The 13,935-nt window shown below is 34.1% G+C and overlaps 1 protein-coding gene across 3 annotated transcripts in view; it reads left to right on the top strand.

Annotated features, from left to right (window-relative positions):
- Positions 1-11,597, top strand: part of LOC126967243 (uncharacterized) — a 255,670-nt gene extending 244,073 nt beyond the window's left edge. For all 3 annotated transcript variants that reach the window (XM_050811733.1, XM_050811736.1, XM_050811734.1), the window contains 2 exons: positions 9,225-9,390; positions 10,394-11,597. In XM_050811733.1, coding sequence (XP_050667690.1) covers positions 9,225-9,390; positions 10,394-10,558 — 331 coding nt within the window. In that variant the 3' untranslated portion in view covers positions 10,559-11,597. The remainder of the gene's footprint in view (positions 1-9,224; positions 9,391-10,393) is intronic.
- Positions 11,598-13,935: the final 2,338 nt, after the last annotated feature.

Here is a 13,935-nt window from a genome sequence, read left to right as displayed (position 1 = left end):
GCGCGGGTAATTTCAATTTCAGTTAACAGTCATTGTTAGATCTATGTTTCATTTTCAATTCATTCTGCTTATACCTACCGCTTAATGCATAATGAAACTCGTTTGCTATCATGCCTTCATGTACCAAGGTTGAAAGAGCTGGTCAAGGCAAATTCTTCGAGACATACACGCTGCTGGCTCGTGGACATCTGTATTGATATTATATCAACTCGAAAGTCAAAAAGCTATTTAGAGATTGACGTGTATATATTTTATTATGTTATGTAATCATAATTGAAATGTATTATGTTCTTAAGACAGTTACTTAATTCGAAAATAAAACAGGAAGCTAATAATTGGCGAACTATTGACAAGGTCGTGGCAAAGTATACCTTCTCTTTGTATTTGACAATTTTAGACTTCAGAGATTGGCAAAGTAACATTGTTGTTTAAAGTCATTTATATCATTTAAATATACTTTAGAATTCAAGGTTTGATCTCCAAAGGTCATTGAATTCATATTCTTTTAAACGATATCTGCTAAGAAACGATTCTCAGTATGGAAAATGTTTGTCCTTTTGTATGACATCAAGTAAATTGAACTATGATGGTTCTTGGAAGTTGCGTTATGCTTAAATCTTTATCGTGATTCGAATGTCATGAATTATTGTACTTATGAGCAATAGAATATGGTAAATATTTGATTTTCTTCTTCCAGGAATACTGTATCTATGAAATTAACTTTAATTTACGGTTTTTCAAGTACTTTGATTGACTAGACAAAACCAGTCCTTATATAGTGTATAACTACAAGTTCAGATAAAAGATATAACAAAGCTTACAGTCTTTTAAAAGTAAAATTATATTCTTGCGACATTTTGCATTTATTATCGTAAATCTTGCAAGTAACCTTATCGAGCAGACAGTCTTATTTATGTTACAGTGGTCCAAACTGTAACGCTTCCTTCTATAATTTACTGACGCTCCCATTGTTAACATGTGGGAAATTTACATCTGAAATTGCAATTCGGGCGGTAAAGTTTATATAGCCTCTATCGATCATTTATAAACACACGATCACTTTATAAACAAAACTGTACGGAGAAAAGTAAGGCCGCGAGATGTGGATTTAATCTTATTTTAGAACTTACCTTCAAAGTACTAGGAGCTGATTAAGGTATTAACTACATACTTAGAGGTTCTTGTAATGGTCATGACAGTCATAGTTTTATAGAAAAAAAACTGTGCGTGTATTTAAGTATGCTCGCAAGAAGTTATACTGTCTAAGGAAGCAAAAATTATTAAAATGTGCTATTCCTCGTGCTATTCTACGTTTTTAGAAAGAACAATTTTGTAAAAATCTTGCAAAGATGGCTTTGACAATAATTAATTATTAAATAATGAATACGGCTGTATGGGCTTGAACTCTATCGAACCAATATGACCAAATGACGCAAACGTCAGAAAATTTTAGGAATCAACTTGAATCTGTTACTTTTGTGCTACAGTAATGCGCGCGCATCTTAATATGGAAACTTTTTAATATATTTTAGAGAAAAATACATATTCAAATTCGATTGGTGCTTGAAAATAGCGTCTTCAAAGTTCAAATAAGAAAGCAAAAAGCTCTTAATAATAATTCTTCCTTCACAATATATGTGAAGCTTCTGCAATGTATATATATATACATATATATATTATATCTGTCTTATTATTGTATTTTTTGCAGAATATAAACTGCAAAATTCAATTTATGTATCATCACCATTGATTCGATCCGACAGATGTTTGAAAGGAATGAAATTATTTTCACGTTGGCCATATCTTTCCAGTTTTAAATAAACAACGTTCCGTTTTATGTTCTGATTAAACAAATCGTTCAATTTATTGTTGTTTTCTGTAAACAAAAGTGAGGAAATGATTGCTTTCACACCACACCGTTCGATACATGTGCGAGGTCCCCGCTGTAGATGTCTAAATTTATTTTTATTTTATTTAATACATCACAAAATCCACAGAACTTAAATTAGGTTATAATAATACTATTGTAGAACTAACTTCTAATAATGGATTTACAATATTTATAATAAGACGTGGTATTTGTGCGTGTGTGGTTTGGAGTGAGTGTGTGTTGTGTGTGTGTGTATGCGTGTATGTGAATTAATCAAATCAAATCAAATCAAAATATTTAATTGCAAGTCACATTTTACAGTAGGATGGTTGGTACATTAATGGATAGACAATATGTGACGCCCTGCAAGGGCACAGCAACGTTATACATAAAATAAATAAGTCTTATACATTTTTTACATTCTTATACTATATTGTAACTAATTCTCACACTTGTTATTAAAAAATTCGGGTAAATCGTAGAAGCATTTTGAAACTAAAAAATTTTTAAGATGTCTTTTAAATAGAGAAGGCTTCTCTTTATTTTTAATTTCGTTTGGGATGTGATTATAAATTTTTATTGCCATGTGGTGAGGGCTCGATGACACTAATGACATACTTGTTCGGGGAATTTTTAATTTGTTTAAATTTCTATTATTTCGCTTGTTATTTGGTAGTGTTGAGTATAAGTCCGAATGTTTTTTAACAAATTTACATGCTTCTAGGATGTAAATTGAAGTGAGGGTTAAAATTTTGTGTTTAATAAAATATGGTCTACGTGAATCCATCTGCTGAATATTTTCTAAAATTCTGATACATTTTTTCTGTTGAATAAATATATCTTTTATTTCACTACAGTTTCCCCATATTAATATTCCATATGATAATCTAGAATGTGCATATGCATAATAAGCAGCAAGGGCAGATTTGAAATCTGTTACGCGTCTTTTAATTTTAAATACCTTTAGATTTTTATTAACACTCTTTATAAAGCAATCGTGTCGGATTGACTTAAACATAAGTCAAACAATGATCCACAAAACCTTCGAGTCTTCAACAAACATTTTCACAGAATTATGTTTAATTATGTTTGAATGTAATGTTTTGACATTGGAATTTTCATGCGACCTTTCTCAGAACATATTTTTCATATGTTGATGATGATAAGACTAATATTATGATTGTAACTTTAATGAAATAGTTAGATGTACTTCTTAATTAAACTCCACTAATAACTGAAGGACCAACTGTTAATCAAGGGGATAGTAGAATATGGTTCAATATTTTAATTCTAAAGTGTATGCTCCTTTTATTAATACGTTATTCCCTAAGAGGAAATTATTAATACGAGATTGTAACGGTGGGCATTAGAAAAGTTGGAAGACCGTGTAAGAGGTGGGCTGATGATGTGATTGAATACGCTGGAAAAGACTGGCTAATATTGGGCAAAGACCGAATAGTGGAAAAAAATGGAGGAGGCCTTCAAGACCCAAAGAGGGGCCCATACTACTAATTAAACATTTATTATTAAGGAATTGAAAAAAAAATACTAACATCAAACTATTCTCTTTTTAAGTTCTTATAATATTAGGCTTATGTTAAGTTTACTAACAATAATTATAAGTTTGTTTTAATTTTTAAATTTAGCTTAACTTAATTATGTAATTTAGTATGGGAATAAAAGGCTTTTTTATTTTTATTTTTATAACGTAGGCACAGCGCAAAGCTGTGAGCCTTATTAATACCCGAGTAAGGATATTTATAGTTTTTTTTAGTAGTTTAAGATTAAGGATTGGTCTCCGCTGTACTACAACTAGATACCGCACTACCTAAGAACAATAGCTTTTTTACTACGGGAACTTTTAGATGCTTGTGTGCGTGTCATCTTGTCACTCAATGGCATCTTTCAAATCGTGTTATTTAATATTGATTATAATACAAAAAAACTTACTGATGATATGTGATCCCATCGATTTCTTATTTCTTGTGGTATTATTTTTAAAAAGTTTAACTACGCAACCAGGTATTTTTGTTTCAATTATTAGCAAAGTTTTACAGAACATGTGGCACGTCAACGTCACACATTGATCAAGGCTGGCTCAAGTACGCCTACTTGGGTGTAGTATTAGTTGGCGCACTTTGCGACTACGCCTGCGGTATTTAGTTGGAGCGCAGCCGAAACCAATCCTTAATCTAAGTTAATTATATTTACTTTACACATGGAGCATATAAAGTCATTTTGACAGTCTTTAAATATTTCAAAGTGACTGACAGACTCTGTCATTGTGGCAGCCAGCACTGGTCACAGATGGCCAGTATGATTTACATCAAAATATTAAAAAGCCAGAATGAAAGAAAGGAATTTATTTGAAAAGGGTTTTCATACATTTTTTTTCCTTCTTGCCGCGTCATATAACTTTTCCGCCTGCATATTTCTAAGTAATAATTGACGCATTTGTCACATCGATACGACTTCCCGAGAAGGTGTAGTGTAAACTATATTGTTTTTATGAAAATAAGGGACGAGACAAGCAGGACGTTGAGCTGATGGTAATTAAAACGCCCTACCCATTACAATGCAGTGCCGCTCAGGATTCTTGAAAATCCCAAAAATTCTGAGCGGCACCACAATTGCGCTCGTCACCTTGAGACATAATATGTTAAGTCTCATTTGCCCAGTAATTTCACTAGCTACGGCGCCCTTCAGACCGAAACACAGTAATGTTTACACATTACTGCTTCACGTTAGAAGTAGGCGCCATTGTGGTACCCATAATATAGCCGGCTTCCTGTACCGGAATGAAAGGAGCCTCCCAGTGAAAGTACTGTAGTAAGAACACATTTCCTTTTGCATATACAGTTTATAAAGTAAGATTAGGAATTCAAAGTTATTTTAAATTCAGTATTATTTATCTTTAAGCTTTAACTATATCTACGTATCGAGCTGTTTCATATCTCATGATATGAAACGAGCTCTATTAAATAGTCATTGATAACAATCATCTCTCATACATTAGTTTATTTACGAAGCTCTCCATTCCGCCGCAGATAGCATTAAAAATGTACCCTTATTGACTCTCATCAAATGCTGACGTCAATGTCTGTATTCAAATTGTATTCCTCTGCAATAACAGTGGTCAAAACATCTAACAAAAATATGGAAATATCGCTTATGTTAGACGTTACTGTCTAAAACTATTTCGGAGAGAAAACTCAAATATCTGAAATGTGTAGTTTATCTGCGCACCGTCCTTTACAACAATAGTTTAGAATATATTATACAAACAGAAAAATATTAAACTATACATAAACGACTTAAAATAATTACAATATTATGTCTTATAAATTGAACTAATTCCAGATATATATGATTTTTTGACACAATACTTGAATTATGCCAAACTGACTAAATATGTCTAGATTATTATTTTTCACAAATAATTCACTATAATATCTACACATACGTACAAGGTGGTTATAATACGAGGTATTATTTTTGTACACAACCAGAGAATAAGTCCTTTGTGACCTGGAATTGTGAAAAGTAGTTTTTGGACTTTGATATAATGGTTCTTCCAGAATTGTAAAATATGCGATCAACAAAATAAATGTACAGCCAACCAAGAAAGCTATCACTAAAATAATCGACATCGTTACAATGCTTTTCAGGCCATTATTAAGTTAATGAAGCGTCGATCTCGTCTATAACAGGCCTTACACTTAAACGATAAGGGATGTTTATTATTTTCAGCCTGAACCTGAGAAATTTTAAACAAAGAAGTACAAAATAGTGTTTGTACAATGAATACTGTCATATTACATTTTAATTTCATCGGCGGAGTTTCTGGCGAAGTGTAAGCAGAAAACACGCAAACGGGTAGTTTTAGACAAGTTTTGTGGTGAAAGTATAGCATTTGGAGCTATGAACACTACTTAATCCTGTTACACATATCCTTAAGTCTTATTTGTAGGTTGCTAATGCTTGCTGTTGGTTATAGTTAACGCTGCCGAGCCTTTTCGAACTACCACTTTTCTTTGAAGTTAAACAAGTTTTTTGGCATAGCGTGGCGCATTTTTTTGGTACTTCTTTCAGAAAAGTTATTCTTATAGCTTGTACGTCTTTGTGTAGGTTCATTTATTCAGATTAGTAGTGAATAACGAGGATTGCAAGCATATGAACTGTTTTCCACCCAAGAATTTGGAAAATATTGGCTTTGTTACATAGATGGCGGGCCGGCAGCCGTGAACTCATATCGCTCAAGGTCGCTGGCATTTAGTGTCGCCTTAAAAGAAAGAGAAATTGTAGTAGCGGTGATCTGACGTGAATTGTTTAAGTGGTAGTATCATAGTATAGTCAAAGTCAAAGTCAAATAAACTTTATCCAAATAGGCTTAAGCTAAGCGCTTTTGAATCGTCACTACAAATATTTCTTTTAAATTACTGAATTTACCATATTATGTTCGTAAAAAGTTGAGCTCGTGAGAAGAACATACAATAAACTCAACGGCAACTCTTTTTAATCAAATAGAGTATTTTACAATGCCTGTAATATACATAGCACATTAGTATGTAAGGTGCTGCATCCACTAATATTAAAATAAATCAAAATGAAAAATCCCATATAAATTATCGTATATTGGATGCTTTGTGAACATGGTGGTCGTGATCACTGTCACAATTATTAACTAAATCCAATAAATACAATGATTTATTAACTATAACAGGTCGACCTGGCACCACAAGCAGCACGCATCCATTATAACTTTATTGGATATTATTTTGAATTTTATTAAGGAACTGCACACTGAGACTAACAACAATAGAACAATCTATCTCAAAGTATCCGGGAGATGTTACAGTAGTATTCGCCCAGATGAAATGTTTTAAAATCAATATGTTCATCACATTCTAGCACGTAGACTTTATCAGCTAAGTTATGGCGCGTTCACATTTATGTATACGTGATTTTAAGTTCGAATTTTGTGTGGAAAATGATTGATAACCCAGATTGACGTCACTAGAGGTCAAATGATGACATCCAAATTATCTTAATTGGCGCTAAAAGAAAAATAGTTTACGTTAACTAATGGTGATGCAATTAGGTTTATAAATATGATAGCAACTTTCTAGTTTGAAATAGAGTTCTGATCACGTGCGAGAGTTGTGCATTAGTTCGATGAGAACGTGTTTAGCTGAGGAAAAAATTAACATATCTCTTTGTACGATAGTTTGAAATGTTGTATAATACGAATATATTTTAGCAATACGAATGAGTAGTCACCATAATTTTATACGATAACATACATTATGTCGCCGCGAATTTACAAAAATATTTAAGTTTTGAGTTTAAATCGTTTTATAATATTTTTTTCTATGGAAATAGTTCAATCATATCACATCAAATGTCTCTTATTTAGGTCGTGAAACATCACTCGTGAATGTTAGTCTCTTTTAAATCAATATTAACTTGTAATAATAATAAATGGTTAAATTACTAAAGCTTGTGTATTGACTATCTTAGAGTATTAACTATTGAAAAACATTTTAATCCAATGTTTATAGTAAACAGTTATCCATACTAAATACGATTATTTTATGTCTTGAATATTGCATGACATTTTTCGGTCTTTAAAACTTGTGAGGTAAGTAGTACCTCAATTACTTGTACATAGTTAAAACCAGACTACAGAATATAAATAGTTACCAAACTAATTATATTCCTGAATTATCGAAGCGAAACCAATGTATTAATTTAGCTTCTTATCTCAAACTTTTTGTAATAATATTACTTTTAATTTAAAATTAATGTCTAAACGACATTGAATTTGTGATTAAAAACTAAATGCGTGACTGTTTTTAGTGTAGATAACATAGTATTTTACTGGAAAGGACATGAAACTCACATTATGAGCGATAACGAACTAATACTGTGCACAACATACATATCTATTATTTAAATCTTACAAATGTTTATAACGAACACGTCATATTTACGAAAGCAATAACAATAACCTCATTAATACGAGGAAATATACGATATTTAGTGTTTAAGATCTCCTCTAGACATGCTCAAGGGTAAAGACCCACGATAGTTCTTCTACCTGTGTTTTTTACCCCATAAGTCAAAGCCCGAAGGCTCAGTTGAGTTAGGATCGTTCTAAGGGCAATGTACCTTCCCGTTCTCCCTTGCCCTGCAGCCCTACATTGCTTTTACAAGTCGAATGCATAAAATATATTTATCTTCCACGTTTATGTTAAAACGCACACAGTAGAGAGAGATGCAAAATAAATACTGTTGCGTTTAAATTGTCTAGAGACCAGCTGGCACTTATTGAGTTCTCTATGTTGTTTGATGGACTTTGAACTCGGTTTATGGTAAAATGTATGAAGCCGTCTCCCTCGAGTTTGTTCTTATCGATGAAATCAATACGGGCCAGGCCGATTATGTATTTTTATGAAACAACTGTTTGAAGGAACTGTACGATTATTATAATATTATACTGCTTAGTGATTCTGGGAAATAAAATAATATTATATTATTAATATTTTATCTACAGTATGCAAGAATTATATATGTTTGATAAAGATTCGAACTGCTTGAGATTTTCGACATCAACTCTGATTCAACGTAGCAATCGTAGGTATATCAACAGCCTTTTTCACTCACAGCCTCCGCAGTAAGGTCCCGTGTGGTATTACTGTGTATTTCTCGTAACATTTAGCATGCGTCTGATGTTATTGGTTTCGCTATCGGAATAACCAACGGTCGCTGGTGCCGTTTTATGCGTCATTACAATTACGATATGAGAACACGTCGTTTCCTCTCATCCCGCCTTGCCGGTGTTCGTAGTTTTTCGCGGAAAACGCGACACTGTCGACGGTCCTCCCTCCCCGCGCTCTGCGCCCCGCAGACGTACGCCGCGTCACACGCGAGAGTATAAAAGCCCTGGGCTCCCCCCCACTTCAACTCAGACGCATGGAGTACTCCGTAGAGGTCGTTTGGCACGAGCGAGCGCTTTGCTAGGCACCTGCCGCCTGCCGGCCACATTTCACGATAATATTCTAGTCACCGCTGACCGCGCAGCTCAAGCTCGCAAACGCGGCCTACCGCGCGTTCCTACGAGTGATATGTGCAATAGCTCTACTTACAAATACTTGTGATAATTTATTTAATTAGTTAGTTAGTTCTGCGTTACGGCTGTGAGTGAAAATTGTGTGGAAATGTTGTGACTGCCCGACTGGAACTTTTTACCTGTGATCCAACCCAGTGTGATTGATTGCTCTTGCGTTGAAGGACCATTTGATACCATGGTTGGGAATAACGGTACTATGATGGCGATTCGTATCGTCCACAGTAAGCTGCGGAAGAGGGAAGAGCACTCGGCTTCAGTACACCCCGCTGAAGCAGTCCTGCAGGCCTCCGCTCCCCAGCAACCACAGGAGCCTCTTGCCTTCCGACAGCAGCCTCTGTGGCAGTTCCCACCGCCGCTGCCTCCGCCTTACGTCTATCCTCACGATCAGGTAACAGTCATAAATTACTTACAAGCCTTATACAACAAAATCCGATGATCTGATTATTCATTCTATTATTACCGTAGTCGTATAAGTTACCATAAGTTAAACTTGACCTGAGCGCTCTTTCCGACGCTTTATATGACACTTTCGAGTAAATGAGGCTTAGCATTGTCTCACAATAGTTATTGTATTCGAAAGGACTGACGTTTCACGGTCCCCGCCATCTAAGAGAGAGTCGTTTCGTTGGCTTGAGTCTTGAACACGCAGCCAGAGAGTGGCGGTTAAACAAATTTAAATGTCGGGACACGCTTACCGAGTAGAAAGCTGCACAAGGCGAGCATGTTGTAACCGTTTGGCCTTATTTCTGAAACGAACAAACATTGAACATTGCAGTCTCAAACTATTTAACCTCAATAGCACGTTCTGATTACGGCCACTTGGGCCCCTTATAATTTGACAATATTTCTGAACAATTAAACATTAGTAATAAATACTTGCATGATCTAACAGATAAAAACGAGAGACAAGGAAGCAGACAATGCTAATGTGGCTTTGAATAGCGTATTCAAGGCTTGGCTCGTACACGTATGGCCTCTTCGTTTACTTCGCATGCACCTTTGTACAGATAAAAAGTAAATAGAACCTAAAGTTATTAGCTTAAAAATAAATTCACGTGAAATAAATGATATAACTGAATCAAATTCGTTTATAAAAGTGGACCCTGAACGGACGGTTTCGATTCCCGCGCTCGTAGATAATAATACTAACGTTCACAAGCGACCTTCTATTCATGATTATTTGGATGGCAACGGTGGCTTTAAATAGTTTGAAGAGGGTATTGTGTAACTGGATGTTATTTTTACATCGAACGGTGCAAATGCAACTTATGATTTGGGACGATAACAAAACCGTTAAAACGGAACTCATTGGGGGTCATTATACTCCTGTTTATTTGGTGTATATTCTGAATCGAGTGAGCCCATTCTAATCGTAAATTTTGTCTTTCCAGGACAACTTGATGCAGCCTATTGGTAACGAACGTGCGAGCTTTCGCAGTCTTCGCAAGAATATTGGCGGCCGTTGGAAAAGATTAGTAAAAAAGAAGCCAGAACAAGAGATCTACACCATACCACCTGAGTTGAAGCCTCAACTCAAGCAAATATACGTGTACTAATGATATACCACAGTATACTTGTATATATCGGCACAGAAGCAGAAATCTTCAACGATAGACTAAGCATAAACCGATAGTTTCAAGAGCTTTGTCATAATTTTAAATCATATCTTTGTGAAATATCAAAATTAAATGTCAACTAGTTTATCATTGTAAGGCTCTGTAGCCAATATATCTTTAAACATATCTCTTTGACCAATTGTTACTTTTGACCAATCTAAATCTTCTTTTGTTTGGCACTTAATTGTGATGTAAAGTCTAGATGTATTAATAAGTATTAGTGCATTGAAGTCTGCGCGTGCGAATCTATGGTGAATGATGCGGCATATGTGTGATAGTCAAATGATTTAGTTTAATTAATTTAAAAGTTATGAATGAAATTAGGAAAATGCGGTCGCGCATAATAATGACGAAAATCCAATAATTATTTTAGAAAACCAAGATGCCTTAATGTAATGTTTTAAAGGCCTATAGATCATTAATTTATCTTATTTCTAGACGTGATCGTATTCATAGGCGAAAATCGATCAAATAGTTTTTGAAGATATATGTATGTATACAAGTGTATAGTATTTTGTTGTCAGCTAGAGTTGTTTTGATTCAGTATTCAATTTTAAGTTTGACGTTAAAAATAACAGAGAATTTCTCTATGTGAGAATGTGAGAGAGTCTCATATAACTACTGTACTATATAAAGTTCGATCTGTGGCATGCTTTGTAGTATAATTTTCAGATTTTCGCCGGGTCTTTACCTACTGTGATATTTAAAGATGAGGAAATAAATGAATTATGAAGATTTATGAGTTTTGTATTCCAACCTTGTCAGTTATCAGTGGGAAGGACTTTCGGTCGAGAATTGTGATAGCTCATATTGAGCCTGATATTTTGATATTTGTAGGTACAATAAACACAGCCATGATTTTAATATTTTATTTTCGTTAAACCTAATAAAAATATTATAAAGATGTAATTTTGGATGCAGTTGTTTATAATCTGATTGTTACTGTTGAAGTGAGAAATAAATTCCATCATTATAACGAGTCTGATTTTTATTTTGTGAGTTATGAAGCCTTTTAAACAAGAAAAAGGGCTGATAAAACCAATGAATTAGAGAGCATCATAAAGATACTTAATTGAAACAGCTAATGTTATAGGTACCTACTTTTTACCCTGTGGTTTAACAAGTATCGTATCTGGATACAATAGGAGGTATTGCGATACGTTAATCACCGTAATAACAACCACAAAATGTTAAACAAACACATTGTCAAGTAATCACCAAATCGGTAGTCCCGATTCTTATACGACGACCAAGGATTATAATTAGTCTTAACATAGACAAAGGAAACTACTGTATTTTCAAATTTTTTTTCAACTTTCATACACATTACAAAAAGAGGATAGCTGATAATCAGCAAAAAACATACTTTTTCATACATAAACGTCTTAGAGATTGAAATAAAAATAAAAGATAAACCACGAATGCTTACCTAGGTTTTAGATGATAACCAACGCGTTGCAACGGACTGAGATACAATACATTGAATAAAGCGACATCTAGTAAAAATGTATAAACTTCTTGTTACAAAAATATTTAAGGCTCGACACAGTTCGGATAACTCTAGATAGATGGCAAAATGACTAGCTTAGCATCACTTCACGGCAACATTATTTTAATTTGTTTTTTTTATTGAACAACACCCTCTAGTGATTTATTTACGGACTACAGAGATCCATAATATGTCGCATATTGTAAATACTTCTTCTACGTTAGGTCAAACATGTAGAGATGGCGCTAATTACAAAGTATGAAATTCAAATAACATCACCACAGTGTAGGGTGAATACTTACGTATTAACTAAAGTTTTTGTCAATATTCCTACTTCTATATTATCCTTTATTTATTCATTTCTAGATATAAAAAATCAAAGTATGTTATATTGGCTTTATTTGCTTCAAAACCGAAAGTAACAATTCTCCGTGCCTAATTTGTATAGCCCAGGCTTGCTAAATATTATTTCCTAACTCAGATGTGACGTGAAGTACTAGGCTAATTAATTTTAGTTGAGCACAACTAAATACAGTATAAATAATATAATAAACTTTCTTCATTATAGATCTTTTTATTGTAGTGTTTTCTATTCGGCTTATTTAAATAAGCATGCAAAAAAGTTTACTCCAAATTAAAAAATCCTTAACACTCAGGTTCCATCTACAGGATTTACTTTATAGTTTTGATAACCTCTTCAACCTTAACAGTGACATCCCAGAAGTGAGAGATATAAATTTAAAAATAACAAATTGTTAAGTTTTGAAAGAGCGACATCTCAAGTCAATTTCCTAATATAGTCCATTGAAAAGTTACATTTTAAGGACCGAATATTGCATTTTTTAGAGTACGCAATTTTATTTATGGAACATGTGTGGGGGTCAATAGAAGCTTAACCCCAAGTTTCTGGGGTTGAACAGGTTATCAACTACAGTACAGACTAGGAAGTCTTGTCATAAATACTCAAATAAAGAAAAAATATTGTATTGCAAATTTTTACTACTTTATTACTACATTATTACTTTGAGGAGTACGGGAACGAACATTGTGACACGAGAATCTTTATATATATAATTCTTGTGTTCGTGTGTATGTCACTGAACTCCTCCTAGACGGCTGGACCGATTTTATTGAAACTTTCTGTGTGTCTTCAGGTGGATTCGAGAATGGTTTAGATTCACAATTGAACTACCTCCTGAACGGCTGGACCGAATTGGATGAGATTTTTGTGTGTTCCAGTGAATTTGATATTGATGTGTGTCTTCGGGTGGATTCAAGAATGGTTTAGATTCCCAATTAAACTACCTCCTAAACGGCTGGACCGATTTTGATGACTTTTTGTTTGTTTCAGTGAATTTGAGATTGGTTTAGATTCTCAATTACGGCCATATAATATAATTCTCCTGCTCATTTGTATGTTAGTGAACTCCTCCTAACGGCTGGACAGATTTTTCAAATTTTAGACGTGTGTACAGGACAACGTCTGTTGGGTCCACTAGTTTTATATATAAGATTTAAAATATAACAAGCTTATTCGAAGTGGTCTCCATTGGCTGCAATACAGTCCTTTAAACATTAAGGCCAGAGACTTCAAATTATCATGGCGTTTAGAGCACGCCGTACTCTCTTAAACTGATCATAAATTATAATCCAGCGGATTAAGATCGGGACTAGACGTCGGCCAGTCTTCACCTCTGATGAAGTCCGAAACGCTCGTTTCCAACCAAGGCTGGATTGACCAGGCGTCGAGAAGGACCATTCTTGGTTATTGAACATGGTGTTGGTTAAGGGGCTCACTTTCTCACGAATGGTATCTTGATACACTTTT

Source organism: Leptidea sinapis, chromosome 12 (genome assembly GCF_905404315.1).
Source record: "Leptidea sinapis chromosome 12, ilLepSina1.1, whole genome shotgun sequence".
In the NCBI taxonomy this organism is placed as follows: Eukaryota; Metazoa; Arthropoda; class Insecta; order Lepidoptera; family Pieridae; genus Leptidea; species Leptidea sinapis.
This window is presented reverse-complemented; position numbering and strand designations above follow the sequence as displayed.